Source organism: Aricia agestis, chromosome 3, assembly GCF_905147365.1.
Source record: "Aricia agestis chromosome 3, ilAriAges1.1, whole genome shotgun sequence".
NCBI classification, from domain to species: Eukaryota; Metazoa; Arthropoda; class Insecta; order Lepidoptera; family Lycaenidae; genus Aricia; species Aricia agestis.
In genome coordinates this window covers 14,089,810-14,117,630 of record NC_056408.1, presented here as the reverse complement: position 1 = coordinate 14,117,630, position 27,821 = coordinate 14,089,810, and the positions used below count along the sequence as shown (strand labels likewise).

Sequence of the window (27,821 nt, the reverse complement as noted above, 5' to 3'; positions counted from 1 at the left end):
AGGGTAACGTCAAGGTCAGTTGCGGTCTGGGCTTGACATTATGCGACCAAATCACCGTCATAATTGCCTATCATTAATTTCTCTGAGTGTACCCGAAGAAATGTCACTTCGAATAACTTCATACGTTACATTTCTTCTCACGTACTCGTCGCTTCCTCAAAACAGAAGTACTGAAAGTGTACGACGGCGAGAGCGCGCTCGCCAACCACCTGTACCGCAACGTGGTGGTGGGTCGGGGCTGGGGCGAGCGGGAGCTGGTGGCGGCGGCGCTGCGCGCGTTCCACGTGGCGCGCGACCCCGACCAGTTCGAGCTGACGGACGCGCTGGCGGGCGACGAGCCCCCGCTACGCGATCCCACGCCGCTCGCCCGCGTCACCAGGAAGGAGAACCGCCGACCCGCATTATTTTTACGTTTTAAGTTAGTATTTTCTTAGTAATTTTGTAAAAAATTGAAAAATTATCTTACAATCGATGAGATTACAAGAAAACATGAGAGACATAAATTACCAAAGCACTTAAAATATAGTAAAATTTATAGTAGGCTTTAGACACAAGCTCAGGATATATAAAATAGTGGTTCCACTATTTTATTATTACGAGTCCAACAAACAAGAAATCAGAATAATCATTGTACGCACGTATAGCGATACAAGGACATTATAGTCTCGCCAGGATTTTTGCTTTATACACATCGGTAATTAACATGGTGTTGGTGAGGCTGCTCCTTCTAACATCGCTGCCAAACTATCGAATCCAACTTGAATAGCTCCCTGGCGTGGGCGTAGCTACCGCATCGATTATGCGGAGCCTCCGGACCCCGCCCCTGGCACGCTACGCTTTTCTTCCCTACATTACTGAGTGTTACAGGGAGCCGGAGACGGGCAGCGGCGAGGTGCGCGTGTACCCGGGCCGGATCGCGGGCGCCGGCGACACGTACGTGACGGTGCCGTGCTCGGGCGACGACACGGTGGCCGACCTCATGGCGGCCGCGCTCGAGCGCTTCGGCCTCGACCCCGCGCAGGCCGTGCTCGACTACCGCTGCTCCGAGATCCTGCTCGACAGGGGTGGTACGTTCTATCGAATTGTAGCAATAGAGTATTTCTTCCATTTTCAAATTTTAAATTTTATTGGTTCTCATTTGTGCAGAAGTTGTAAATATTCAATAATTTACGTCTTGACCTTTCTCTGTACGTTAGTCGAAAATGTTTTTTTGCCACAAAAAGTTCTTCAGACTGACTTCAGAGGCATTATGGATAGCCATGATTGTCACCATGATTTCAAGAAGTATATATATAACATGCACAATCGAAATCGATCGTGGCCAATAAGACTCTACCTCTATTCACGTAACTCAAAGCTGCAGCAGTGTGACGACAATCATGATTCAATCTACCCTTCTACACCCCTCTATCACTTGTATTAATCAAAGGCCAACGTGGAACCCATACATTCGTAGTAGCTTTATCGTCTGGAATGGGCCAATGTAGAGTCCCATAAGACTCGAAGCAGCTATAAGACGTATGTGATGTAACAGCAGTAACGGAGCGCGTGCTGGAGGAGAGCGAGCGGCCGTGGCGCATCGTGGTGCGGCTGGCGCGCGAGTCCGTGCGCCGCATGGAGTTGGCGCGGTTCTACCTGCAGCCGCGCCGCGACCCGCACGGACCCACGCTCGCGCTGTTCGTGGCCTCGCTGCCGCCCGGCCTCAGCGAGCGCAACTATGAGCACATGCTGGTCCAGGTGCTCGGAAACGGTGAGACAGCAAAGCATATTCGTAAATATTTTCTGTATCTGTATTACACGGGGTCGCTACTCCCTAAGGTTTAATTAACGTTTTCAGGAAAATGTTACACGGGAAGATCTCTACGCTATTGGGTCAGCTAATAATATATTAACTTATATATTGCAAACTCATTAACTTATTTGGAAATATTTTTACCTCTATTACAGTAAAATATGTAAGCTCCAATACATTGTCAACAACTTGCTAAACATTTTGTCCGCAGATATGAAGTTTACGTCAATCGGGCCTATTTATTATGAGTACGGTTCGATGGTGATCACGTATGAGGACGCCAGCAAGGCCGTGCGCGCCCTCTACGCCCTCCGAGAGGCCAAATTCGACGACAAACCTTTATTAGGTAAACTATTACTACTAATAATTAGAAACAAGTTCCTATTCGTAACTTAATGTTCATTATAGAAATCAGTATGCTAGAAATTTAATTCGACTACTATTTTATTTATCCGACTACGAGAGGCCAAATCTTGCGAGCCTTCTTTTCACTCTAACATAGGTACACAGTACAGAATCATACCGATTTTAATGATTCATGGTGTCAGTAGATTTGTGCCAATGCCCCTGAAAATATAGGCTGTAATATTATAACCACGCAAATAACATTATAATATCAAGCGGCTATTTCAAATCTCGTTTCGGTGTAACCCTTTTAAACCCTAATGCACCTTCACGACGCGTCACATCGCAGTGTGCTTACCCTACTTTTTGATTCATGCAGTGATGCTCCTCCCGAGCATAGAGCCGTCGATGGTGCCGGCGGAGGTGAAGCCGCTGCTGGTGTTCGTGAATGTCAAGTCGGGCGGCTGCCAGGGCCTGGAGCTCATCTCCTCCTTCCGCAAACTCCTCAACCCCTACCAGGTCTTCGACCTCGAGAACGGCGGGCCTTTACCGGGGTGAGTGAACACGGTTGCTCTATGATTTTCCTAAAATGTTCATTGGTCTTGGGTTGCTTTTGGTAAGAGGTTTTTACATCATTATGAATGGTCCTCTTGTTAGTTCCAAAGACGTTTACAAGTAGGACAAACGAAAAGACAGTTAAATTTTCAGAAATTCTGTTTTGATTCGGAAATAATAATTTATTTCTCATACAAAATTCATGTTTAAAATGTACAAACGCCGTGGTTATTTAATAAAGAAGTTATTTTCCAGATTCACATTTTATACTACGTTATATTATTTTGTTCAATGAACTTTTAGATCAAGATACTAATTAAATAAGAAATATTAGGGTGACACCTTCTGCTTTAGCTGATGTCCTCTTACGTTCAGGTTATACGTGTTTCGGCACATCCCCAACTACAAGATCCTGGTGTGCGGCGGCGACGGCACCATCGGCTGGGTGCTGCAGTGTCTCGACAACGTCGGCCAGGACTCGCAGTGCTCCAACCCGCCTTGCGCGATCGTCCCCCTCGGCACGGGTATGTCGCACTTCCCCTAGACTTAGCTAACGCTATTTTAGCCTTAGGGTAAATTTATACATCGAAGCGAATTACAAAAACTGAACATAACAAATTCAAGTTTCAACGAACGCTGATTGGTCTCGCAAAAGTAAAATGTGCATAACGCTCTGGAGTTACGGTTGAATTAGGTTCAGTTTTGGGAATTCGCTTCGATGCGTTTCGACTCTGCGCTGGTATAAATTGACCCTTAGCAATAATAAAATGCTTCAAACATGTGTATGTACTTCACTGAGGCTGAGTTCTTCGAAATCTGACTTTCATACCCTTAATATGAAAGACCTCTGACTTATAAGTTATAAGGCCCACTGACAGTCAGTGTCGTTGTAGCTACTATTTTTTTTGCGGGAATACGTATATTTTACACGCTAAAAATTATCGCATGTCTTTTCCTTGGAATCAAAGTAACACCACACCAATTTTTCACTTGCGCCTATCATAGGCGCAAGTGTTGCTATATTATATTCTGTAGACCCCGCGTTCAATTTGATGTTAATGATCATTGATCGGCCAGTGCGAGTCTTACTCGCGCACGAAGGGTTCCGTACCGTTATAGAGCGAAAATAAGTAAACATTAGTGTTTTTTTGTATACAAAAAAACACAAATGTTTACTTTTATTTTATTTTAATTTTATTATTTAATATTAAAGTACACATAAAATTTCAAGTGTCTATATGTTGCCATTATGGATTACAAACCGAAAAGACCAAAAATATAACGTTTGCTGTATGGGAACCCCCTTTAATATTATCTTTATTTTGTTTTTAGTATTTGTTGTTATAGCGGCACCAGAAATACATAATCTGTGAAAATTTCAGAAGTCTAGCTATAGCGGTTCTTGAGTTACAGCCTGGAGACAGACAGACAGACGAACAGACATCGAAGTCTCAACTCTCAGTAATAGGGTCCCGCTTTTACCCTTTGGGTACGAAACCCTAAAAACGATCAAAAGGCTAAAAATAGGAGGCATTATGAGCGTTTAGAACGTTTTTAACACCTCGAGCTCCACGTTATGAGCTCCTGGTACACCTCGAAGTACCAGGGGCTCATAACCTTCCAACTCGCAACCTCCCAGGTAACGACCTAGCGCGCGTCCTCCGCTGGGGCTCCGGCTACACGGGCTGCGAGGACCCGCTGTCGCTGCTGCGTGACGTCATCGACGCCGAGGAGATTCGCCTGGACCGCTGGACCGTGGTCTTCCACCCCGAGGACAAACAGGACGAGCCCAAGGACCTCTCCAAGCAGATACCATGTAATAAATATATACGTAGGTCACCTAAGTTTTGCGATTCACGTTTTATTAACACCTCACCGCCATTTCATTTGATCTATGTATTGTATTTGAAATTGTTTTTAAGTATTGTTGGTACTCCGCTAGAGTCTAGTCGCTAACGTAGAATTTCGCACCACGTCTTGTCATCTACACTTATGCACAAATTGCTATCTTTTGCAGTTTTCACAATACGTAGTAAATGCGTGAAGCAATTATTTTAATGTATGAAATTCTACATGCGACCGAATTTTATTAATGTTATATTTTTTTTCTCAAGATATTCCTGTAAACTTCTTACGGCCGTTCCCAATATTTGATCTATCTCTGGTTTTGCCCTTCTAGAGATAGGAATAACTCACATTAGACATTAGAGACATATATTTTATGTCAATTGTGAGCTATTCATATCTCTAGTAGGGCAAAACCAGAGATAGATCAAATATTGGGAACGGCCGTTAGTGAAGTTTAGTCGTGTGTCTTTTGTGTTTTGTTTTGTTTTTGACTGTTTTTAGTTTACTTGTTTTAATATAATTGTGCCTGTAGAATTTAGATTAGGTACATTCTTTGTTTAACCATCACTAGAATTGTCCTGATATTGACAACATTTTTGTGATTGTGCTTAAAGAGAAATAATATGCTTCGTCTGATTTACTAAAATACTAGATATAGCTAACTCTAGATCCAAAACTTACGCAGTGATCTAGTTTATGATAGCTTAAAATATGTGCCTTGTATCATTGATGTTAGCTTAAATTAAAAATTGCTATAGGCATAAAATGGCTATATTAACTTGCACTATAAAGTTATTAAAATAAAAAAATCATTTTCACAACCATTAAAAATTATTGTATTTTTATTTCTATATTTTTTAATTTAAATAACGAGATAATTTTGTTTCGCAGGTTCACAGAGCGAGGACAACTCGCAAATATTAGTTATGAATAATTATTTCGGGATCGGAATAGATGCTGATCTCTGTTTAGATTTTCACAATGCTCGTGAAGAAAACCCTAATAAATTTAATAGCAGGTAAGTTCTACTTTCATTTAGATATTAATATTTAAAATAATCTATATTTTGTTGGGATGAGACTTCAGTGTTAGGGAGAAGCCACACGGGTGCGGTGCGGCGCCGCACCGTACCCGTGTGGCTTCTCTTTTCTACTGTTTGTGGTGCTTTTCCGATGTCATATAAATGAAAATTTCGATTCTTCACTCGAACTTCACACTCAAAACACTGAAATATATCGAAGTAATACATTTGACGTATTCTTGGACTTGAATTACATTTTCCTGGAGTCCTATTCAGGGACACCTATCAATATCGCGTGTTGTCCACAGATTACGTAATAAGGGTGTGTATGTGAAGATGGGCCTGCGCAAGATGGTGGGCCGCAAGATGTGCAAGGACCTGCACAAGGCCGTGCGCCTCGAAGTGGACGGCAAGCCCGTCGACCTGCCCGCCGTCGAGGGTATTATTATACTAAATATACTCAGGTGAGCTATACAAAAACATTTTACAAATGCTACACATTGTGTACTGATATTATAATTACAGTACAATGTACATAGTCTATTCGCGTAAGAAGCGAGTAAATGATGAACGCAATAATCGGTAGCCCGTAATACTCAAACGGTAAAGACTTAAGGAATAAACGGATGCATCATAGCGACGAATATTTCGCTAATGATGCCACTCTGTCTTAGCGTGACTGGTTATAACTTTTAGTTATACTCCAATTTGCATATACGCATTACAATCTTTTACTAAAAATTATAGATCTATTTCATCTATCAAAAGATTTGTACGTGAATATTTAAGGGCCGCGCACACTGGAATGGCAGCGGCAGCGGCGAGCACTTTCAGTGTCATGATTTTAAACTTTATCTTTAAAATCATGACACTGAAAGTGCTCGCCACGCGTCTGCCATTCCGGTGTGGCGCGGCCCAAGGACGGGAAGTCGAGTAACTCCTGCAATGCTATAAATAGTTTGATTATGAAACAAATGGGGCAAAATAAGCATTCTAACCACTGAACCACTACCAGTTGGGGTTCCGGCGCGAACCCGTGGGGCCCGGAGAAGGACGACCAGTTCAACAAGCCCAACCACTGGGACGGCATGCTGGAGGTAGTCGGTGTCACGGGCGTCGTCCACCTCGGCCAGATACAGTCCGGCCTGCGCGGAGCTATGCGGATAGCACAGGTACTTGAAAATATAATTTTTAAATTAATTCCTATTTCTCGTGGTCTTGATGGTATCATATGAGACCGACTTGTCCGATTTTGAAATTAGACCACGATATGAGGGAGTTTAACGTTAAATGTGAAGTGTCAAACACATCCATGACTATAGCTGACTATAGCACTGCCTGTAGTGTAGCACTGCTACATTACTCGTAGCACAGCTACGCGTCGCAAATAAAGTCGTAATAATAAAGCTGTTGCAAGCTGTGAGTTGTGACGAATCCATACGAAACAACATGGGGCCGTAGCCAAAGTCCCTTTCGTTAAAAGCGATGACGAAATTCGTTATCAAAATGTATGGGATTTGACATTAGTCTTCAAAAGCGAAATGTCATTTAGCGATGACTTATGTCAAACTGCATACATTTTTGATTTTGATAACAAATTCCGTCATCCTTTTTAACGAAAGATACTTTGTCTATTAGGGCGATTGTGTATATTATGTTGTTTGAATGGATCGATCCACCAAGTGATCATTACATTGATCTTTTTGATTAACTGCTACACTCAAAACTGTAGAACAGTTACATCTTCAGTTCTATGACGTAGGTTACACGATCAATCTACCATCAATCTGGCGTCAATCTGTGATTGTCAGAATACTGATGGTTATAAAAAGTACATATTAAAAAAATTATCAGTCCATCAATCCGTGGGTTAGACGATCAGTTTTTCGTCAATCTTTACCAGATTGATGGATCAGATTGACGAGAAACTGATTGTGTAACTACGTCTATGGGTTGTCTTACAACTCTCTGTTCTGTAACAAACTCGTACCGGTATCACGTATCTTGCGAGAGCAATGCGATAGCAATTATTGCGCGATAATTGCTTCAAAATCGCAATTTCGTGTCACGTATCAGCCAAAACAATACGATTGCAATCGATCGCTATATATGACACCATTGTCTGTGACATTCATGACACCCAGCAATCGCTCGCGCGACCATTGCTAGTAGATTGTTGATCGCTACTTTTACGTGATATTCCGTTTGTTTTGCGGCTTGCGAGTTGCGACCCCTTTACGTTCATGTATGGGAAGCTGAAACACCTTCAAACTTTAACTATACAATATCATACGAACGAATTCCAGGGTGGTCACATCAAGATAAACCTGAAGAGCGAGATCCCCGTGCAGGTGGACGGTGAGCCGTGGGTCGCCGCGCCCAGCGAGGTCGTCGTACTCAAGTCCGCGCTCAAGGTAAACCATCACACACCACTTCACCACCCCTTCCACCCCTTGTCATAATGCATTCGCTAGTTTCGAAGCGATCTAAGATGTCAAACATTTATGGGGTTTGACACAACGCTATGCGCCTGATTAAATCTACCGAGTGGACGAGTGCCCTCGTCGAAGCACTCGGTACGTATGTATTACTAGATGACTCCCACAACTCTGTTGCGCCAAAATTCGTTTATCGCGTGGGAAGTGGGAACCGTACATTTTTCGGGATAAAAATTATCCTATGTCCTTTCCCGGGATTCAAAGTATCTCTATACCAAATTTTAGCAAAATCGGTTCAGCCGTTTGGGCGTGAAGGGGTAACAAACGGACAAAAACATTTTCGGATTTATAATATCAGTACGGAAGTATAGAAGTGCTCGGCCGAAGGCACTGTCTCGCCCACGCCACTCTACTCGGTAGGTGTAATCAGGCAGCAGGCAGCAGGTTCATGACGTTTGCACTGCATTTTAACAAAAGGGTAGGGTGCTGTTACAAACTAACAACACTTCTCGAAAGTGATCAAACGCACGTACAGTACTCCAAATTAATAATGCGCATGAGTGATCGTGAATAATGACCATGTTACAAAAACTACAGGAATATCACGACGAACTTTGACCAATACATGTATCTTAAACGCAGTGCAATAAGAAAATGCAATATCGTCTACCGTCTCTCTGGAAATACGACCGTTGCCGAAAAAAAATATATCCACAGCCGAACATATAACCTCCTCGTTTTTTGGAAGTCGGTTAATTACTAAAATGTCTATGCGCATTATCACTTTTGGAGCACTGCAATTACTATTTATTTTACACACAATCTGGTCACGAAGCCCGTAGTTTCTGGCTTCCACAGGAGTGTGATAGCAATATTTTCGTGAGAGCAAGAAAGATGGGGAAAGTTCAATATACAAATTTCTATGTGCTTCGAGAACCGGACTTTAACTAGTTGTAACCAAAACTACAAAAATGTTCGACTGCGTAAATTATTGACCTAATAACATCTTAAAAACTGCTCAAAACTTAATTTGGTGTTTGTTGCAAAGATATTTTCGTTACAGTGGTAATTGTAACAAAAATTTCTGCTTCACAATCTAGTTAATTAGGTCAAAAGATACTTAGATTGCTCGTGGTAGTTTGAATTTGGAACAACAACTAGAGTGGTTGACTTAGTTATTATTCTACAGCTGTTTACAGTAGCATAATAATTTAGGTACGTGAAACTTTTGGGGCTCTTTTTGCAGTTGAAACGAGGCAAGGCTCAATTCTCATACCCTTATTCAATTTTCATTTCTCAGACTGTAGTTTGTCTTCACCTCGTATTGTGTCTTCATATTGTTATTTGATATCTTTTATGAAATCAAGTAATTGAATAATCAACTAAAAGCGGCATTTTATTTTTTTAAGTTTTAAAAGAGCCCTAAAGGTTGTAACTGCAGACTTTATATCTTGTCGCAAAATAACAGCGAAGCCCTGAAATTAACACACCAAACATTATTTTTGTATATTTTTTAAATTTATAAAAAATGCGTGTACGTACACAGTACAGGTATCAGAAGTGAAACTTCTGTCCAAAATCGTGACGGCGTTATGACGCATTATTATTTCGAAACTTTTTCATGACGCGTCTTTGAAATTTCTCAGCGCGCCTAAAGAAGTCTCACTTCGATATTTTTTTGATGTATTGGGCTTGATTGTTGTTGTCCCTGGATGTTGCACATAACCACGCTACGCGTTTTCTCTGCCCGCGACGCGCCGCCCCCGCCGCCCTTCGCCCCTCAACTGTCGCCCTCAAACATTACTCTACCAATCTTGAACTTTTCTTTAAGATTTTTGTAATCTTTATTATTCCAAAAACTTACATTTATACACAGAGTAATAATATACTTCACAACAAAACTGCCAGTAAATTCACATATTTCTTTTGTTTCCAATATATACAACGATCATTTTGAGCAGAGACCTGCACACATCCCACATCCTCTCCTATTTAATATTTTACCAACCACCCCTTTAAATAAGTTATACATAATATTGTTTTTTTAATATTATTATTCTTCAGTCAATAAATCGTTCTTTTTTTGCTCTCAAAGTTAAGGTGGTCGTACCAAAACCAACCCAATAATAATTATTCCAATCCTCATATAAAAACGAGGCATTGCTAATTGCACGTTATAACCTCATGCATCAAAGTAGGTATTGGCAACACTAAAAATTATTACTTTCAAGGAAAAGTTCAAGATCGCTTTGTGCATCACCGCGCCTCGCACGCGGCTTTTAGATATAGTCACATCTTTGGTTTTCCCATTCGAAATTTCTAACGTACAGTGAAATATACACGAGCTTGATAGAACTAAGCTCCGGAATGATAAACACGAATTATTTTTTTAATAATTCATGTTTTTTTATTTATTTGAAATTGTGCCTCGTGTGTGTTCACAAAGTCCCCCAGCCGGTCACAGGCGGTCGCATCGCGTCGGCATCGCTTACGTCAGTGTTGCCAGATGTTCGCTCAGTGAAAACGTGGCAAAAGCCCGCCTCCGATACTCATTGAACGCCGACGTAACAAAATTATATGTTCTAATTATAAGAATAGAAAAATTGGATACACCGAGCCGCGGGATTTACACTCTACCTCCTCACCTTTGGGCTTTGAAATATAATGTATTCAAGACTAGAAATTATAAAATATTGTGTTATTACCGTAACTAAGATATTAAAAAAATTAAAACTATGCGGCCCTAGGCTGCCCTAGGCAGTCCTAGGCGGCACACGCTGCAGCGGAGCGACGCGACGCTTCACGTTCCGCAGACCACAACACTGCCGTTTCGTGCCGCGTATGATTATAGTATGATTTATACAATAATATGAAACATTCATACGGACAGTCTCTCGAGTCTCGTGGGTCAATAATGTTGTAAGTTTTTTAAAAATTTCTGGTAACTCAAAAGACGTTTATACTCGAGAGAGGTTTATCTTACAATATTAACATCCGTGCAGGATCATTTTATGAAAGGATACCTGTAAGGTGGTAGACAGTACGAACTACGAGGTGTGAGGTAGCGTGCGAGTCCCCCGGGCGGTCGGTCGCGGTCGCGCGGCTGCGTGTGAGCGGGTGTGTGTGACCGGCAGGCGACGATGCTGAAGAAAACGAAGCGCGGGTCGGGCGCGGGCCCGGCGGCGGGCCCGTGACGCCGGCCCGGCTCAGTGGCGCGCTGCCCGCAGGCCACGATGCTCAAGAAGCGCGGGAAGGTGCGCCGGCGCAGTACAGAGCCGGTGCTGCCGCCCGCGCCGCCGCCCCCGCCGCCGCCCGCGCCCCCGCCCCCGCCGCCCCTGCCGCCCCCGCCCGACTCCTGAATCTGGCTGAGCGAGCGCCTCATCTGACGGCCTAGGGCTCAAGGTCGATCGCGAGGCGCTCGCGGGACGAGATTCCCCGACGTAGTATTTCATTTCCATAAAAATATGTACATAAATATAAACAAAAGAAAAATAATATATAAACTTATTATTGCAAAAAAAAATATACAATTTAGTCACCTAGATGTCGTTTTATTTTTTAGGGTCGGGAGCAGGTTTATTTGAAAATGTATAAATAAAGATTTAAATATGTATTTTGTTTTTCTATTTCGTACAACCCCATGGCATGGAAGACATGAGACTTCGATAGTGAAGTCATGAAGGATTGGGAATGTCGTTCTATAATAAAAAACCACGCTACCATTGAGATAATTATGAAAATATATTAAATACTATTTACAATGATTTCGTTAGTTATTCTAAATACAACGTGTGACATTATTACAGCTCGGAAGTCAGTCACATTCACCATATACTAACTACATCTTATAGCTAACTTCACAGCAGTAACAATATGACATACAATAGAGTTAACAAAGTACGTTTATAACGTAAGCGTAGGATTAACAATCAAAGCGAAATAAAATACTACAAATTATATTTTACAACCGTGGCTTATCACAAAAATTTGACCAACTTCATATCGTTAAACGTAAGCTTATATTAATTTTGTACTTCATCAGCGAACAGTTAGACCGTGTAAAAGTGATATAACTTTAATAGCGTAAAAATCGATTCTTAGGCAGATAGCTGTGAATCTGTGATAACCCGACTAAATTACGTGGGTCCGATATCTGCCTACGACAGAATTTGTCTGATAGTACACCACTCAATAACAACATAGGGTAAGGATAGATTTTACTACAATATGGCCGGTGATTTAATTTTTTTTAATATGAGGAATTGACCACTTTTAATATATCGTAAATTTGCTGCTGAAAGCCATTTTCCTTCCCCAACAAAGCATAGGTATTATTATTGCACTGGTTTTTGTTAACACACAAACATTTTGTGATTTTATTAATCTAAAAATATAAATCTCCCACTACGGAATGGAAACTACAAGCAAATTAATATCAAATCCATTGAAGAACTTGGTCTAAGACTAAGTACTCACATGCGGTTTTGCTCGATAGTTTTACTCCAAATCGAGTAATAATTACTGTGTGGACCACAAAACTGACAAACAAATGTAGGCTCGCATCGAGCCGGCTTGATGGAATTAAATGTATCGATTTAGAATAAAACTATCGAGCAATGCTGAATGTGTGGACGAAATCCCGAGCCGCAGGTTTTGCTCGACGTTATTGCTCGAACGAGCAAAACCGTGTGTGAGTACTTAGCATTAAAGTTGAAGATATTTCGAGACAAACTAATTCAAACTTCGAAACTTTACTTATCGAACAAGTGCGAACAAATCAAGGACATGTTTCAACCAATGAAAACTCTTTCACAATTATTTTGTAAGTACTCCAAAATACTTTCAATACCATAAAAATAAACACGTATTTATACGGACAAGTGTAGTTTTTAAGTGGGTTCTTCTCTTAAGAAGTAAACAAAAGTAAACACACACATTTTAGGAACATGAGGCATTCATGAGAATAACTGCGTGATAAAGTGCGTGCGCGCTTGTCAGTGACAAAACGACGCAAGTAGGTTATAACTTATATTTTATATGATTCTATACTGAACGCTACAGTAGTATGACTATTGACCGCGTTTGACTGCACTCTCACTAACTCGCTCGCCTGGTGTACTTACATATTGTAAGAAGTAACAAGAGAGGATCTGCTTGACCATTTTCAAAACTATAACCTTTCACATATTTTAACACAAATGACAAGACCGCAACAACTGTTGCCGCAGTTTACATGTTTAAACGTAAGTATGTGTGCACAATTCGACTGCACCGCTAAGCGATTACCATCCTATCTGCAAGCAACTTTGTTTCGTACTATCTGAGAAGTTGATTCCAAGGGCGATGGCGAATCTATGTAATAGGGGTGTAGACTATTTTTAGGAAATATATTTATTCTACAGATGTACATTTGTTGCACCTAAAAATATAAATATAAAAAAGAAACAGACTCCTTTATTTTAAATTAAAAAAACACTTATTAAATTTCGTTTTAAAATTTCCAGCTAAAACGCTAAAGTTCATCATGGCGTCGCTATGACGTCACGGTCCTCCAAACAACAAAAATCTTTGTATGGGTTTGACATCGAAATGTCACTGTCACACACAATGTTTTGGAGATCGTGACGTCCACTCTGTGATGGTTGTTTGCGATCACATGATATTACGGATTAAATATTTACTTTTTATTAAACAAAACAAAAAATATTATTAAGTTAATTAATAAAAATGTCATTTTCGGTAATTCAATAATACAAACTAAAAAAAACAATTTGTATTATATTATTTCGTTTACTGTCTACACCCCTATTTGGTCGCGGTATGACAAACCCACCCGACACTCGACAGACCACAACTAACAAACTTATTGACATAAGCCGACCAAATGACATAGTGACATAGGCCCGTCAACTACCTTCAACTTTTCTGATAGTACATCCCAGTAGATCAAACACTATACCTGCGAGCGTGCATGCGGTGCGGGCGCGCACGCTATTGCGCGCCGCACACGAGCGGGGCGCGCGCCTCGGCGGTGTAACTGCGCACGCGACTGAAGGCGAAGGGCGGGAACTTGCCGGGGTCGAGGTCGAACGTCGTCCACTGGTCGCGGCGCGTGCTCACCGCGTAATGCGTCCACACAAGCTGCGCGTTGCGACGCGACCGCGAGCTGCGCACCGTCAATTCCTACAAGATAACGCTTAAAATTAAAAACATAATATTGTAAAAGTAGAGGTTAGAAACATTGCATGCGACAGAACTTGCCGTTGTCTTTTTCTTTCACAATTTTTAACAGTATGAGCTTTTATATAAATAAATTAATCACTAGGCAAAGGCAAAGACTAACCAAGTGGTATATATTGTCGTGCTGCTCGACGGTCTCCTTGCGTCTTGCGCGGAACCGCGTGTGGCCGGCTTGCAGCTTCTCTGTAGCTGGCTTTTTAATTACAACTACTACCTGCAAGAAATATAGACAAGGGTTGATTACAAGCTGTCTGAATTAAAACATGTAGATATTGTCAAATGTTTAGATCATAATATTATACAGCTACTCAATAGCCCACTGAGTTGGAGAAAAAGAAAGGGGAGATGTTGAGAACAGTTTCTATCTCCCTCTCCTAATCCAATGGCAGAGCGGTAATGGCATAGAATATCAACTGCCGAGTCGTCGCTTGTAAGTTGTGGTTGAGCCGCGACAGCTAAAGCTATCTCTCTCTGTCGTATACCGCACCTTGTCGCCGATGAGGCGGTAGTGGCCCGCCATGATGCCGAGGTTGTTCCTGGCGGCGCGGTACTTAAGGTGCGCGACGCACGCGGCGGGCTCGTCCGGCGTCGTCCACATCAACACGTGACCCTCAGGGAAGAACCTAAAGGTTATAGTACGAATACAATAAAACAAAACATTTAACCCTTAACCACTAACTTTCGTCTGTAAGAAGTAGGCGCGCGACAAAAACGATAATCTTTCTTTAAAAAAGTCGGGTAAACTTGTCCTTTCTAGGTACCGATAACGTGCGCAATGCGGTGGTGACCAGAAGTGTGGAAAAAACCAAATAGGTAAATAATATACACTTTGTTACGTCTGTGAGACATATTGTCAGTGATAATGTAAGTTTTTATTTTTTAAATTTATGTGTTTCAGTTCAATTGTTTGTGTCAATTATTTGTTTGTAAACTTTTTTTAACGCTGCTGGCGCGACTTCTATTAGATGGAGTATAATTAATCTAAAAGATCAAATTTTTGAGAGTTCTGTTGTGGAAAAAGTAAACTTTTTCGGAGTCTGACGATTCTTCTGTCGATGAAGATGAGATCTTGCCACCAGAGACTGAAGAGGTCGCAGAGTCTGAATCCCTTATTCACACTTCAGTCACTCAGTGATGAGAATGTTCTTTAGCAGAATTTTAGAGGGAAGCACAATAATATATAATTTTTGAATCTCATGCTGCAGGAACTATAATATCCGTATGCCATGTCGCAGAAAAGTGTCAAGCCCATGAAAAAGTGTCTTTTCTTCCTTGTTATATCAAAGGATATTTCGTAAATAATGATAAATAATTAGTTTTGTAATAATTTTAGAGCGATTAGTTAAGTTTTTGAGCCAATAGAAAAGAGGTATTTTTGTTTCGGGTGATTCTTATCAGCTTTTTGTTTGTTTTGAGAAATATAAATAAATATTAAACATAACTAAATACGCACATCCTTTATTTTTATCCAGGACGCCATCGTCACCGTTGATGAGGTCAGCATCAAGGTCACAGCATAAATATCAACTTTCGCCTCGCCGTCAACTAGGCGCCAACCTAACGTATGCACGTAACCAAAGCGTATCAGTAGCGCCTGCACATCAACTCGGCTACGGCTAGGCGACGCCTCGCTTACGGCTCGGGGAAGGGGCAAGGGTGGACAAAGAAACGTAAGCTTGAGTACGGAGAGCCTTAGGCGGGTGGACGACGAGCCGTAAGCGGGGGGACGACGGCCGTAGGCGGGTGGACGACGAACCGTAAGCGGGGGGACTGCTAGTTGACCACGCGTCGCATCCCGGTTCGGAGCCTGTTCCGAGGCGAGGCGATTACGTTACGGTTCCGCTTAGTGTGCGTTGCAGTAGGGAGTTTCTTACAAACAATATTGAACGGCTCGAGGCGATACAGTGCTGATCCCTTTCCGAGTTGATATGTGCGCTGTGACCTTGATGCTGACCTCGTCAACGGTGCCGATGGCGTGCTGGATAAAAATAAAGGATGTATGTATTCTATTTATTTATATTTCTCAAAACAAACAAAAAGCTGATAAGAATCACCCGAAACAAAAATACCTCTTTTTGCAGATCTGCAAGTCCTCCTTCTCCCGTGAGGAGATTTGCAAGGGCAAACAGCTGCTGTACGAGACGCTCGGCCAGAGCGCGAATATGCCGTCGCGACGAAGGGACGGAACGGAAAGGAGCGTGCAGGACATAATCTCCCTGCTGAAGCAGACGGATCCTGATGAGGTGCCGGCTTTTGTGGCAAAAGAGCTGTACAAGCTGCCGTCCGTCACGCTGGATCATATCGCCGTCGTCAGCCTACTAAAGGACATCAGGTTCCTGAAGGAGGAGCTGGCCGGAGTTCGAGGTAGATTGCAGGCATCAGAGTCTCCGATCAGTGACTTACGTATTGAATAGGGATGATGACAAGGTCAAAGATTAGCGAATTTTGTTAATAAAATAAAGAAATCACGGTAAAAAATAAGTGTTCCCAAAATTTCAGCTCGATAGCATTTGTATTTTTTTTGTTATGCGCCTTCAAAGTTGGATAATCAATTAATCAATTCGATTTTTTTTTCAATTATATTTCTTAATATTTGTATACCATTCGATAACTTATGCAATTAAAAGCAACTTTTGTTATGAAACCACTTTCATAAACGCAATATTTAATATACCTATCGAACAAAGTTCTCTCCCGATGCGTACAAACTACGAAAGAGTGACGTCAGTCTTTCGTAGCACTTTGTATGGAGCGTTTCGGGCAAGCCCGCCGCCCGCAACCATCGCGGCACCGCACCATATTTACCGGAGCTGCGTCTGCGGAGCGAGGTCCCCGAGACGGCCCTGTACATATCCCTCCTGCACTGATCCATGGAGGTCGAGGACGTCGTGGACTACATCCAGAAGAAGACGACACTGCGCCTGAGGGTCGAGCGTCTGCAGTCTCGCCACAAGGTTAACTTTAGCTCCTTTGTGGTGAGAGTACCGACGAATCTTCTGTCGACTTTTGTAGCGCCGGAGTCAGCGTTAATGTTAAGGCTTAACTATATTATCTCGATATGAATGTTCCAATCATCAGTTCAATAAGATCTTCAATAAGTTTTTTAATATAGTATAATAATAGCAAAATGGGGCAAGGAGCGTGTTGAAATTTGTATTGCATTCATGGAGGAATGCGAAAGTAATTTATTCGTTCACGAGTGAAAGATACAACTAGAGATGAATCATATTAATTTCTATGTGCTCCTCTACTGTGCTAGTTAAATTACCTGAGGTATCTGTAGTAGTCGATGAGGTACCAGGGTCGGTAGCAGTGGTCCTGGAAGCTGTTCTCACCGAGGCGCAGGTACGTGGTCTTGCTGATGTAGCAGCCGTGCAGGCTCAGCCGTGGCCGCTCCACGTACATCTCGCGCCACGACGAGTACCCGTGCGCCCGTGGCGTCCCGCATTCTATACCCCACGTCCTGAAAATGTATACATAAACATAATGTCTGTCTTTCTTTGACCTTTTCGTGCCTCACTTACGACTCATTAATCAATGTCATTATATTAAAAAAAAAACACAACTATCCCAGTTCACTTACTTTGAACTGGGATCAGTATTTTGATCATCAAAGCAAAATACAAATGTTATTTTTAGTAGCAACTTTCTTTGTATCCTTTAATCTTTTGTCTTAATTTTGAAGGTTATTAACATGTTGCATGTCATTAATAAAAATGATAAACAGTAATCTGCCGAGAAGTGAGCCTTGTGGCACACCAGAAGGGATAATCATTGGTGAATATTTGCAATTTAAGGCTAATGACTGGGTACGACTTTTAATGTGTACAAAGCATCTATATAAGTTGCCTTTGATACCGGCATTGAGGAGCTTTCGTAAAAGGATGACATGATCAATACAATTGAATGCCTTAGTATAATCAGTGTAGGTTACGTCATCATCATTTAACAACTGTCCAGCTGTAGTGAGACTCACTTGATGCATATAGCGCGCCATATGTGCGGCTCGCGCGCGGCGACGTACAGTCCGCGGCAGACGGCTGCCGCGCGCTCCAGCGCCGCCGCGTCCAGCTCCGCCCCCACCAGCCAGCGCAGCACCACGTGTAGCACCTCCGACGGCAGCCATGACAGGTGCGCCTCCTGAACACAATAGCTTACCAATAAAAAAGACATAAACAAACGTAATCGGGAAATTTAATGCTCCTTAAGTAGTTGTTAAATGAAGATTTTGACTGATGGACTTAATAGCAAAACCTTCACTCAGTAATTATATCAAATCTTTAAGTGCGGTCGAAAGAATCTTACTAATTAAGAAAATATACACCACACATTTTCTCATAATCCATGAGGAGGCTAAGGCTTATTATAAGGTAGCTGATTTTCTCAATGATAGCACACCTTGGGATAAATAAGCTGACAAACCATAGGCCGCTTTTATAATATAAATGTACCACATTTTTACATACTTAGCGTAATTTAGCTTAAGCTATTATTGTTATTTTTCCACCTTTTTGGTAAAAGGTGACCTCGTGCGAGTTTCTTAAGCCGCGCCGGTTCTTCTCGCCGGGTTAGTTCCCGAACCGGTGGTAGGCCTCATATACAGACGCGACGTTCTAAAAGTGTTAACTTTGTTAACCTATTTAGAAATAAATATCTCCATTTCATTTCATGTTGCCGTTTGACAATGGCCGACAGTGTGATAAAGGTGGCCGGCCTCGCGCAACTTTCTGGCACTGGTTCTTACTTCTTCTCAAACCGATGCACGTTTGTACGCATCATTTTGGATTCGACGTTAATAAATTGCACTATCGAAGAAATTTATGCATAGGCAGTTGACACACCCTCGTCACTTGGTCGGATCACGTCAATTTCAATGTTAATTGTTATCTGTCGGCTGAGTTTGACATCACTCGACCAAATTACGAAGGTCCCCCTTTTGCCTATGAATTCTAAAACACTATTTTCGAACCAAATATTTATAAATCTTACATTAGTGGGGAAGGCGGGCTGGCAGAAGTGTCCGCCCTTCTTGGCGAGTATCCGCTGCAGGCGCGGCAGCAGCTCCTCCCCCTCCACCACCTCGTCGTCGCTGTCTTCGATGTCGCGGCCCCGCACCTCCACTTCGATCTCTTCCTCTTCTGTCGGACATAAACTTTTATTTTGTACTTTTGTATCACGAACTTAGTAACAGTAAAAAATACTGGTGACCTTTTACGAAACCGTTTTGAGACTCAAACAATCGAATGAGAATGCCGTGTCCTACTTTAACAACGTCATAATATCACGTTCATTTGAGTAGGACACGGCATTCTCGTTCGATTGTTTGAGTCTTAAAACAGTTTCGTAGTAGGCCTCCTGTATTCCAGTATTACTGTAAAAATTTCCAAGGTGATATTCAGTATTACGGTGAGAAAGGTGTCAACTGTCATCCACCAGTCATCACACAACACACTTTAAACTAACTTTAACACGTATTATATTTCACAAGGTGAGAGTTAGAGCGCTTACAGACGAACGGCACGTGTCGGCAGCACGCGTCGGCGGCAGTCGACGGCAGACGACGGCACGTGTCGGCGGCAGTCGACGGCAGTCGACGGCAGCCGTCGACAGTTTATCACGCTTGCAGTTGTGACGTAGCGTAAAGGTAAAGGTCCATAGGTCGGTATCGTACGCAACGGACGTCTCGCATCAAACGGATAATTTTTTTACAGTACGTCCACTGTATCGGCAGCTTATGGATTACCGACTAGACAGTATGTTTATCTTCAAATTAGTCCAAACAAAATTTCTAAGTCAAAATTCCTACTTTCGACTATTCCATCCACACCCACCTTTTGAGCATTCATTTACTAGGCTATTCGATAATCCGTACGCTGTCGATTCAGCGGAAGTACTGTGAGAAAATTATCCGTTTGATGCGAGACGTCCGTTGCGTATAATACCGAACTGAGGCCGCTTACCTTTAGGCGGTACGTCACAACTGGGGGCCTAAAACCACCTCTACTGTGCGACACCGTTTGACATATAAGCAATATTTACTTTAACGTCAAGCTAGCGATCTTAAAAAAGTTGATATTTCGCGGATTTAACAATATTTTGCATTTTTTACTGTTTTTTAGTAAAATTATATTTAAAAAGTGAGTGCGGTAATGTTATTGTAATCATACAAACAAAGTTTTCTGGAAACATGATAGATTTAGGAGAGGTCGTGGTAGGCCCCCTGCAAGCGTCATAAACTGTCAACGGCTGCCGCCGGCTGCCGTCGACTGCCGTCAACTGCCGCCGACACGTGCCGTCAACTGCCGTCGACTGCCGCCGACACGTGCCGTTCGTCTGTAAGAGCGCTTAGGCAGTGTGTTCCTTTTTCACGTAATAAATACTGAACGGATTTTGAACGAACTTGACAAGTAAGAAATTATCGTTCTAGACTAGATTAACTAATTGGCTATATTTTATAACGCAACATGTTCCTGTTTGTTCCCGAGATGCCGTAATTAATATTATCCAGGTTTTACCCGTGACCGCGCCAGGAAAATCCTGGTTCATGTGTATTTTTAAAACGTCATTGCTGCAACCAATCTATGCCTCGTTTCATAACCTACTAAATAACCTAATGTAACAAATGCCTATAGCAAAAAAACTTTTTTGCATATTTTTGTCACATTGGATGAAAGGAAAAACCAGTTGACCACATGATGATTCATTTTTGTGTTCAATGTTCAATGATTTTTTTTTAAATTACACAATATTGTAAGCTACACAAAGAACTAGTTTTAAAATATAATTTGACTAAGTTTCAAATAATCTTTATATGTAATTGATTGTACTGTTGGTTCTTGGTGGTTTATGTTGAACACATAATAAAATTATCTATACTAATATTATAAAGAGGTAAACTTTGTTTGTATAATTGTAATGAATAGGCTCAAAAACTAATGGACCGATTTTTAAAATTCTTTCACCATTCGATAGCTACATTATCCACGAGTAACATAGGCTAAATTTGATTTAGGAAAAAAAAGGTTTCCGTAAGATATTGGGTTTTTCGGAGACAAGGTGTAAAAAATCAACCAGAAAAGTTACTTATTTTGCGTACGCTGTCTAAACTATAAAAGATAGAACCATACAATGTTCTAATCAATTGTAGATCTTATAAATATCTACAAAAAAGTCCGCGACACACTATACCTGTCTATTTCGAGTGAGGCACAACAACAATTTTTTTATTTAAAAAATCTTGCATTTTTTTGGACTACATTTAAACGCGTTTATTTTACTTATGCTATTAATCCTTATCAAAATAAATTATTTAATCACTAAGTGCAGTTTATGTAGATAATATTTGGTCTTTGAATGACTAAAATTGGACGTTTGGTTTTGAAGTTATGGCGAAATTAAATTATGTATTACGATTTCTACTGCACGGCCCGTTGCGAAGTAGGTGTCAGGTGGGTGAAACTTTCGAACAAAAAAAATTGGGTTCCAAATTTAAACGTAGCACCTAAAGTAAGTTGGATAATCTGTACAATTTTTAAGCAAGATCGACTGTGATTGGTTGATAAAAAAGACGAAGAAGAAGTTTAAAACTCGAAGTTCGATTTTCAGTTACGGTAGTGAAAATTATTTTGTAGCAACTCTTTCAAAAATTGTAAATTAGTGGATTAATTATTGAAAAACGAAAGGTAAGCCATTGTAAAATGTAAATATAACCGTAAATTGATAAATTGAAGCAAAACATAACTATGTCATACCGTGTTCTAATACAAAGTATGTCATAGTGATTATTTGCATATTTGTATAATAATTTACAACTTAAACTATAATAATATGAAAAAGATTATTATTTCATGGAAAATATTATAATGTATCAGTATGTATGCAGTTAATTTCGAAAGTGTTGAAATGTGTCTATTGATTTATTGTAGTAATTAATTACACGTTAAGGATATTAACTATAATAATTTATGTATGGAAATGTAGTAAATAAAAAACTTTTCATTAATTTCAGATTTTTAGGTCCCTGTACTAGTTTGCAACATTTTAGTCTGCAGGCAATGGTTGTTAAGGAGATTTTAGGAGGAGGAGAAGGTAGGTATAGGATTATGAGAGGTGCGGCCACTAAGGGAAAATCCTCTGATCAAGTGAGGTGGTATACAGCTGGCCTGAGCCCACGCGATAAATTTCAGCTGTCATATGTACAGGGTGTAACAAAACAAAGTAATAAGTTATGTGTGTATGTATAAAGGTGCGCGTCCACTGGATCGGTATCGAAGCGTACGCAGCGGACGAATTTGTTGCCTAAACCTTGTGGATTAAATCTGTTTTATTGTTTTGTGTTTATTTGGCTATGTACAATAATTTTTATTGAAATAAAACATTTATTTGAGCTCATTTCTTTTTTATTTTTGGTATGTTTAGAGTGGAAGGTTTTGCACTTAAAAATTTTAACTTTAGTTTCAATTAAGTAAAAAAATAATAAATATAATTTTTTTTTTCTTCTAAGTCCGACCTCTTGTTACGTAGTATATGACATTCTCTTTGGTGGGCGTCATCAAGGCGGGAGTCGCGTGCAAGAGGGGAGTTTAGATCTATTAGTTCTTTTCAGAGATATTTGAAAATGCCTAAGCGAGCCAGGTGTCTTATATATTAGTCACTTCAATAAAATAATATGGGCAAAACCACGTTTGCCGGGACAGCTAGTATGTTAACCGATTCGTGGCCACTGCCGCGCCCAGCGCGTCATTTAAAAACACTCAGTGAGGCCGATGACGCGCCAGTCGCGGCATACAAGGATTGTTAAAAAACACGTTAAAACTAATTTATTATACTGTAATTACAATTTCTTAGTCTAAATGTACATGTTGAACTCAATTTTATGCGTGGCCGTTTATTTTAGAATTAAAGGCTACTAGTCAGAGATCGTCAATCATTGGTTCACTCGAAAAATCCCAATTTTTTTACGATTGGCGTTTTTATTACAAGATGTTAGTGTAAACACCGCTATACTTGAACCAACCATCAAATGAGCCCGTCAAAATGAACAACTTTTTCTATGAGAACAATGCTGGGAACTCAAAAAAATCCGTCTTCATACCCATACAAATTGCCGATCTGGGCATCCGTATGGATATGAACTCATGAAGACGGTTTTTTTTTTTGAGTTCTCAGCATTGTTCTCATAGAAAAAGTTGTTCATTTTGGCGGGCTCATTTGATGGTTTCAAGGATAACGGTGTTTACACTAACACACTGTATAACTTTTTTTCTTATTAATACTTTCATCTTCATTAGTGTCAGTAATTTCCTCGATGCTACTGTCTGTTGAGTTATTTTTTGTGTCATGACAAGTACGAGAACTTTTAAATGTCCTTTTTAATGTAAAGTTTTGCAATATTGACGGGCTACATTCAGAAAAGCCATTATATTCCTGCTGATTATTTGAAACAAATGTGTTTCATTTGTTTCAATGAGCTTTTCAATTTCAATACAAAATTTAAATTGTTATATTTATATTTATTACGTTATTGTTATATTTATTATTCAACGAAAATAGATGAAGTTGCTAGTCAGGGCGAGCGAAGCGAGCCCTAATATATGCCAAAACCTTTACATATTTTTATGGTAACATTATAATTACAGTATAATATATTAGTTTTAACGTGTTTTTCAACAATCCTTAGGTATATGCCGCGACTGGCGCGTCATCGGCCTCACTGAATCTCTTATTGAAATTATTGATACCGACATCTGGGCAAAATTTGTACCAAAGGTTGACGACTACTTATACATTTTGTTAACAGTATGAATTACTACTTTTATACGCCATATTAGCTTTGAATTACAACTAAAACAACAAAATTTATCTTTTCGCTCTCTGATTTACGCCTATTAACAATAAAATGTGCATAAAACACAACCAGTGGCCAATGCCGCACGTGGGGGCGTCATCGTTTAGCAGGGCCGATGACGCTTATGGCGCGTCAACGAACAAACTGCTTGGCCTGTGGTAAGAATTCGTGAAAATGAAGGTGGCAACGAATCAGTTAATATAGTGCAAAAAGTGCACGAAAAATTGTGTTTTATTAGTATTCAAATAATCTTACCATCTGATGATTCAGGTTTAGGCTCAACATTTTCATACAATCTTGTCTCCACATCAGGAACTATCTGTATAGCTTTCTTGTAGTGTTGTATGGCTTCATACAGTTTTCCTCGACGCTCAAAATCCACGCCAAGTAGAAATAATTTCTTTGCCTATGACAAAATGAACCATATATTTTTTTGTATACATACTAGATGCCGAGCGTAACTTTATCGAGCCCCAAAATTCTTTATCGCACGGGAACCGTACATTTTTCGGAATGAAAAGTATCCTATGTTCTTTCCCGGGACTACATGTATTGGAGATACATTTAGTCCCGGGAAATGTCAGTAAAATTGGTTTAGCGGTTTGGACGTGAAGAGGTAACAGACAAACCAACAAACGGTCTTTCACATTTAGGGGCTGTTTCACCTCTTCCTGATAAGTTCCGGATAGGCTATCTACAACTAAACTTGACAGAGAGAGTATGGAGAATCTGTCAAGTAAGTTGTGAATAGCCTATCCGGCACATTATCAGTAAGTGGTGAAACAGGCCCTTATTATATTAAAATGGATTTATGTCAAGGGCAAAGCAATATTGTGTTGCCACAATCCATAAGTTGACTGCAATTATAAAATATGTTCTTACTTTTTCTTCATCAGTGAGGACTTCAATTGTTTCTTGTGTTGTTTCCTGAGTTTCCTTTACTTGTTTCTTGACAGTTCTTTGAGGAGATGGAGTATGTTCTAGCTCCCTCTGCCATTGCTGTCTAAACTCCGAAAGCTCATCTTCAACTTTATTCTAAAATTTATTGATTATTATATGAAGGGTCCACTGCAATAATGATGAATGTCTTCAGTTGTTAGTTTTAAGAGTGGGTTTTTAATCCTTCGATCGCGGATTCTTGGAAAGGGGGGGGGAACGATTTTATTTTCAAATGACACCTGATTTGTGTCTAGGAGACGCATAGTTTTTTTTAATATGTGTTTGAAGTTACGTGTGACGGAACATTATTTTTTGTTAACATGTCTTTAATATTAATTTTTCACTATAGATACGTATTGTTTTACGCGTAATTTGTTGTAAAATGTTTTTAATTGTCATAAATATAAGAACAGTATATAATTCTTAGGTAATTAATTATAGCAATGTATCACTCCGTGCTGGCCCAATACGACTTGGTTGGGTAATAGGTTAGATGGCTAAGGCGGGAGCGTAGCGCAGATTATTTTGAAGTAAACGCCTGTGACATTGAGCATTTTAGCTGTGTAGCCGAAATATTAAAAACATACTTATCACGGGATTGCAAGCAATATTGCTAATTGTGTAAATATACATTTTAACGCTTCAACTCCCAAATGTGGCCGTGAGAACAATAGATTTCCAAGATTCCGCGATTGAAAGATTAAAGATATTATTTCAAGTGATCGAATGGCATTACTTGTTAAGATTTTAAGGTCTTTGGACGTTTATCATTATTGCAATGGCCCCTTTATATACTATGACCGGAAAATGTAAGTGTGTTGACAGATAAAAAATGATATATTATATTCATCCTGTATGCACAATGCAGATCTTAAATTACTGATGATAAGTTAAGTTAAAATTATGAATAAGACTAAAAACTTAAAATGATGTGCCTGTGTGATCTTTTGTATTTACAGTACATAAACTTTACTTTTTTATGCTAAGTACTCACATACGGTTTTGCTCGATAGTTTTACTCCAAATTGAGCAATAACCACCATGTGGACCGTAAAACTAACAGCTCGAAGGCTCGTTTCGAGCCGGCTCGATGGAATTAAATATGTCAAATATGTCATTTCCATTGATTCGGAGTAAAACTATCGAGCAAAACCATATGTAAGTACTTAGCATTACATCAACTATACTTTGTGCGTTTTATGATGATATGCATGACACATTATAATTGACAATTGTTGTTACCTAACAAAAATTAATTGATAGTTTAAAAATATCGAATCACTTTGTAAAGGATTTGCAATCGAAATTATCGATTTCATACTTACATTTCAGTGGTGCCGGCAATTTAAGATGCCTGCCCTTTTTTATCGATTTCATTTCGATTCAACAGAGACAATCTCTATTGACATAAGTTCCGTTTCAAGCATATGACATTTTTCAAATGTTTTCGTAACAATAATTTTATACTCCTATTTCACAGTTAATATTTATAATTTTTATTTATAAGTTAGAATTTAGCATCTTTTCGTTTTTATTCATTTACAATTATAGAAAACATTTGAGGTCATTTGAGGTTAGACCAACTCTAATTTAGTAGATCAAGCTTCATTGGTGCTACTTACTGGCACAGGACTGTCAATTTTCACTTGATCCTGAGCGACACCAGCCTCCAGCAAGTCTAATGAGGAGGAGTCCTCTTGCTCCTCGCCCTCACATTCATCCACGCCAGAGCCGGAGCCATTAATTGAAGTCTGTAATATTTGTTTCCAAGTGATAAATAATAAAGATTAATAATAAATTACTTAATGAAATAAAAAAATCATGTTTGTTGTATGGGAGCCCCCTTAAATATTCATTTGATTTCATTTTCAGTTCTTGTTGTTATAGCGGCAACAGATATACACAATCTATGAACATTTCAAAAGCTGTAACGGTTATTGAGATACAGCCTGGAGACAGATGGACAGACAGACAGACATCGAAGTCTTAGTAATAGGGTCCCCTTTTTAATCTTTGGGTACAGAACCCTAAAAACAATAATATTATGCCTAAAGACTATGACATAGTGCAATACCCCTTATATTGCACTGTAAACATAATATTATGTTGAAGAAAATTCCCAAGCAGCATTACTATGCTTTAAATTGTAACTTAAACTGAGTGTGTTATTAACTGTTCAATTTTTATTACAATAGAAGATAATGTTTTGACTTGACACTATTTTTATAGGTGCTGTAGCTATACAATAATATTAACCACTGAGCAAAAGTTAGGAAAATTGGATTGGTATCTATAAAGGTTAATATAGCAAAAACAAATATAAGTAGGCAATATCATTAAACTAAGGAACCATAAGGAACTAAAAACAAGTTTTTTTTTCAGAAATAGAATGTAAGTATGATAGGTACTCACCATAATATTTTATTAAGTTAAAGTTTTGAAGGGAAACAAGATTGTATGATATATTTATTGAAAATGTCGAGGTATCGCACTACTTCATCGTAAATTTTCAACAAAATGTGTACGTAAATCGACGTAAATCGTAATATTTGGAGATTTGCACAGAGATTTGTTAAGAAACAATTTGTTGACAGAGTTGTGACAGTTGTAAATTCCTATTCCTACCATAGTCCATATTCCTACATATGCCTATGTATTAGTAACCAATCAAATTTAAAGAAATAAGATGACCGGCATACTGGTATAAAACAGGAACACACCCCCATAAGTTTGACATTTAAGTGTCAAAACATTTTTTTTTCTTATAATGGCGCTTCGGCTATAACCATGGCCAGT

At 39.8% G+C, this 27,821-nt stretch overlaps 2 protein-coding genes across 10 annotated transcripts in view; one reads left to right on the top strand and one right to left on the bottom strand.

Moving 5' to 3' along the window:
- Window positions 1–11,515, top strand: part of LOC121725689 (diacylglycerol kinase theta) — a 51,362-nt gene extending 39,847 nt beyond the window's left edge. For 3 of the 8 annotated variants that reach the window (XM_042112742.1, XM_042112746.1, XM_042112750.1), the window contains 12 exons: window positions 166–418; window positions 868–1,067; window positions 1,535–1,750; window positions 2,004–2,138; window positions 2,517–2,691; window positions 3,068–3,216; window positions 4,332–4,523; window positions 5,432–5,558; window positions 5,870–6,025; window positions 6,577–6,733; window positions 7,868–7,975; window positions 11,227–11,515. In XM_042112742.1, coding sequence (XP_041968676.1) covers window positions 166–418; window positions 868–1,067; window positions 1,535–1,750; window positions 2,004–2,138; window positions 2,517–2,691; window positions 3,068–3,216; window positions 4,332–4,523; window positions 5,432–5,558; window positions 5,870–6,025; window positions 6,577–6,733; window positions 7,868–7,975; window positions 11,227–11,358 — 2,000 coding nt within the window. In that variant the 3' untranslated portion in view covers window positions 11,359–11,515. Of the gene's footprint in view, window positions 1–165; window positions 419–867; window positions 1,068–1,534; window positions 1,751–2,003; window positions 2,139–2,516; window positions 2,692–3,067; window positions 3,217–4,331; window positions 4,524–5,431; window positions 5,559–5,869; window positions 6,026–6,576; window positions 6,734–7,867; window positions 7,976–11,133 lie in introns of all 8 variants that reach the window. The other 5 variants (XM_042112745.1, XM_042112743.1, XM_042112744.1 and 2 more) reach the window with 5 other exon arrangements.
- A 2,244-nt stretch (window positions 11,516–13,759) lies between these two features.
- Window positions 13,760–27,592, bottom strand: LOC121725691 (F-box only protein 9). 2 transcript variants are annotated; one of them, XM_042112751.1, is made up of 10 exons: window positions 27,438–27,592; window positions 26,648–26,776; window positions 24,969–25,121; window positions 24,342–24,492; window positions 19,229–19,377; window positions 18,216–18,379; window positions 17,508–17,702; window positions 14,727–14,862; window positions 14,343–14,453; window positions 13,760–14,182 (listed from the first exon to the last, which is right to left on the bottom strand). In XM_042112751.1, the coding sequence occupies exons 1-10, from the start codon at window positions 27,438–27,440 to the stop codon at window positions 13,991–13,993; spliced, it is 1,383 nt and encodes a 460-aa protein (XP_041968685.1). In that variant the 5' UTR covers window positions 27,441–27,592; the 3' UTR covers window positions 13,760–13,990. The 2 variants fall into 2 exon arrangements, with proteins under 2 accessions (XP_041968685.1, XP_041968686.1); XM_042112752.1 differs by having other exon boundaries at window positions 26,648–26,777; window positions 27,442–27,592.
- Between the last annotated feature and the right edge of the window lie 229 nt (window positions 27,593–27,821).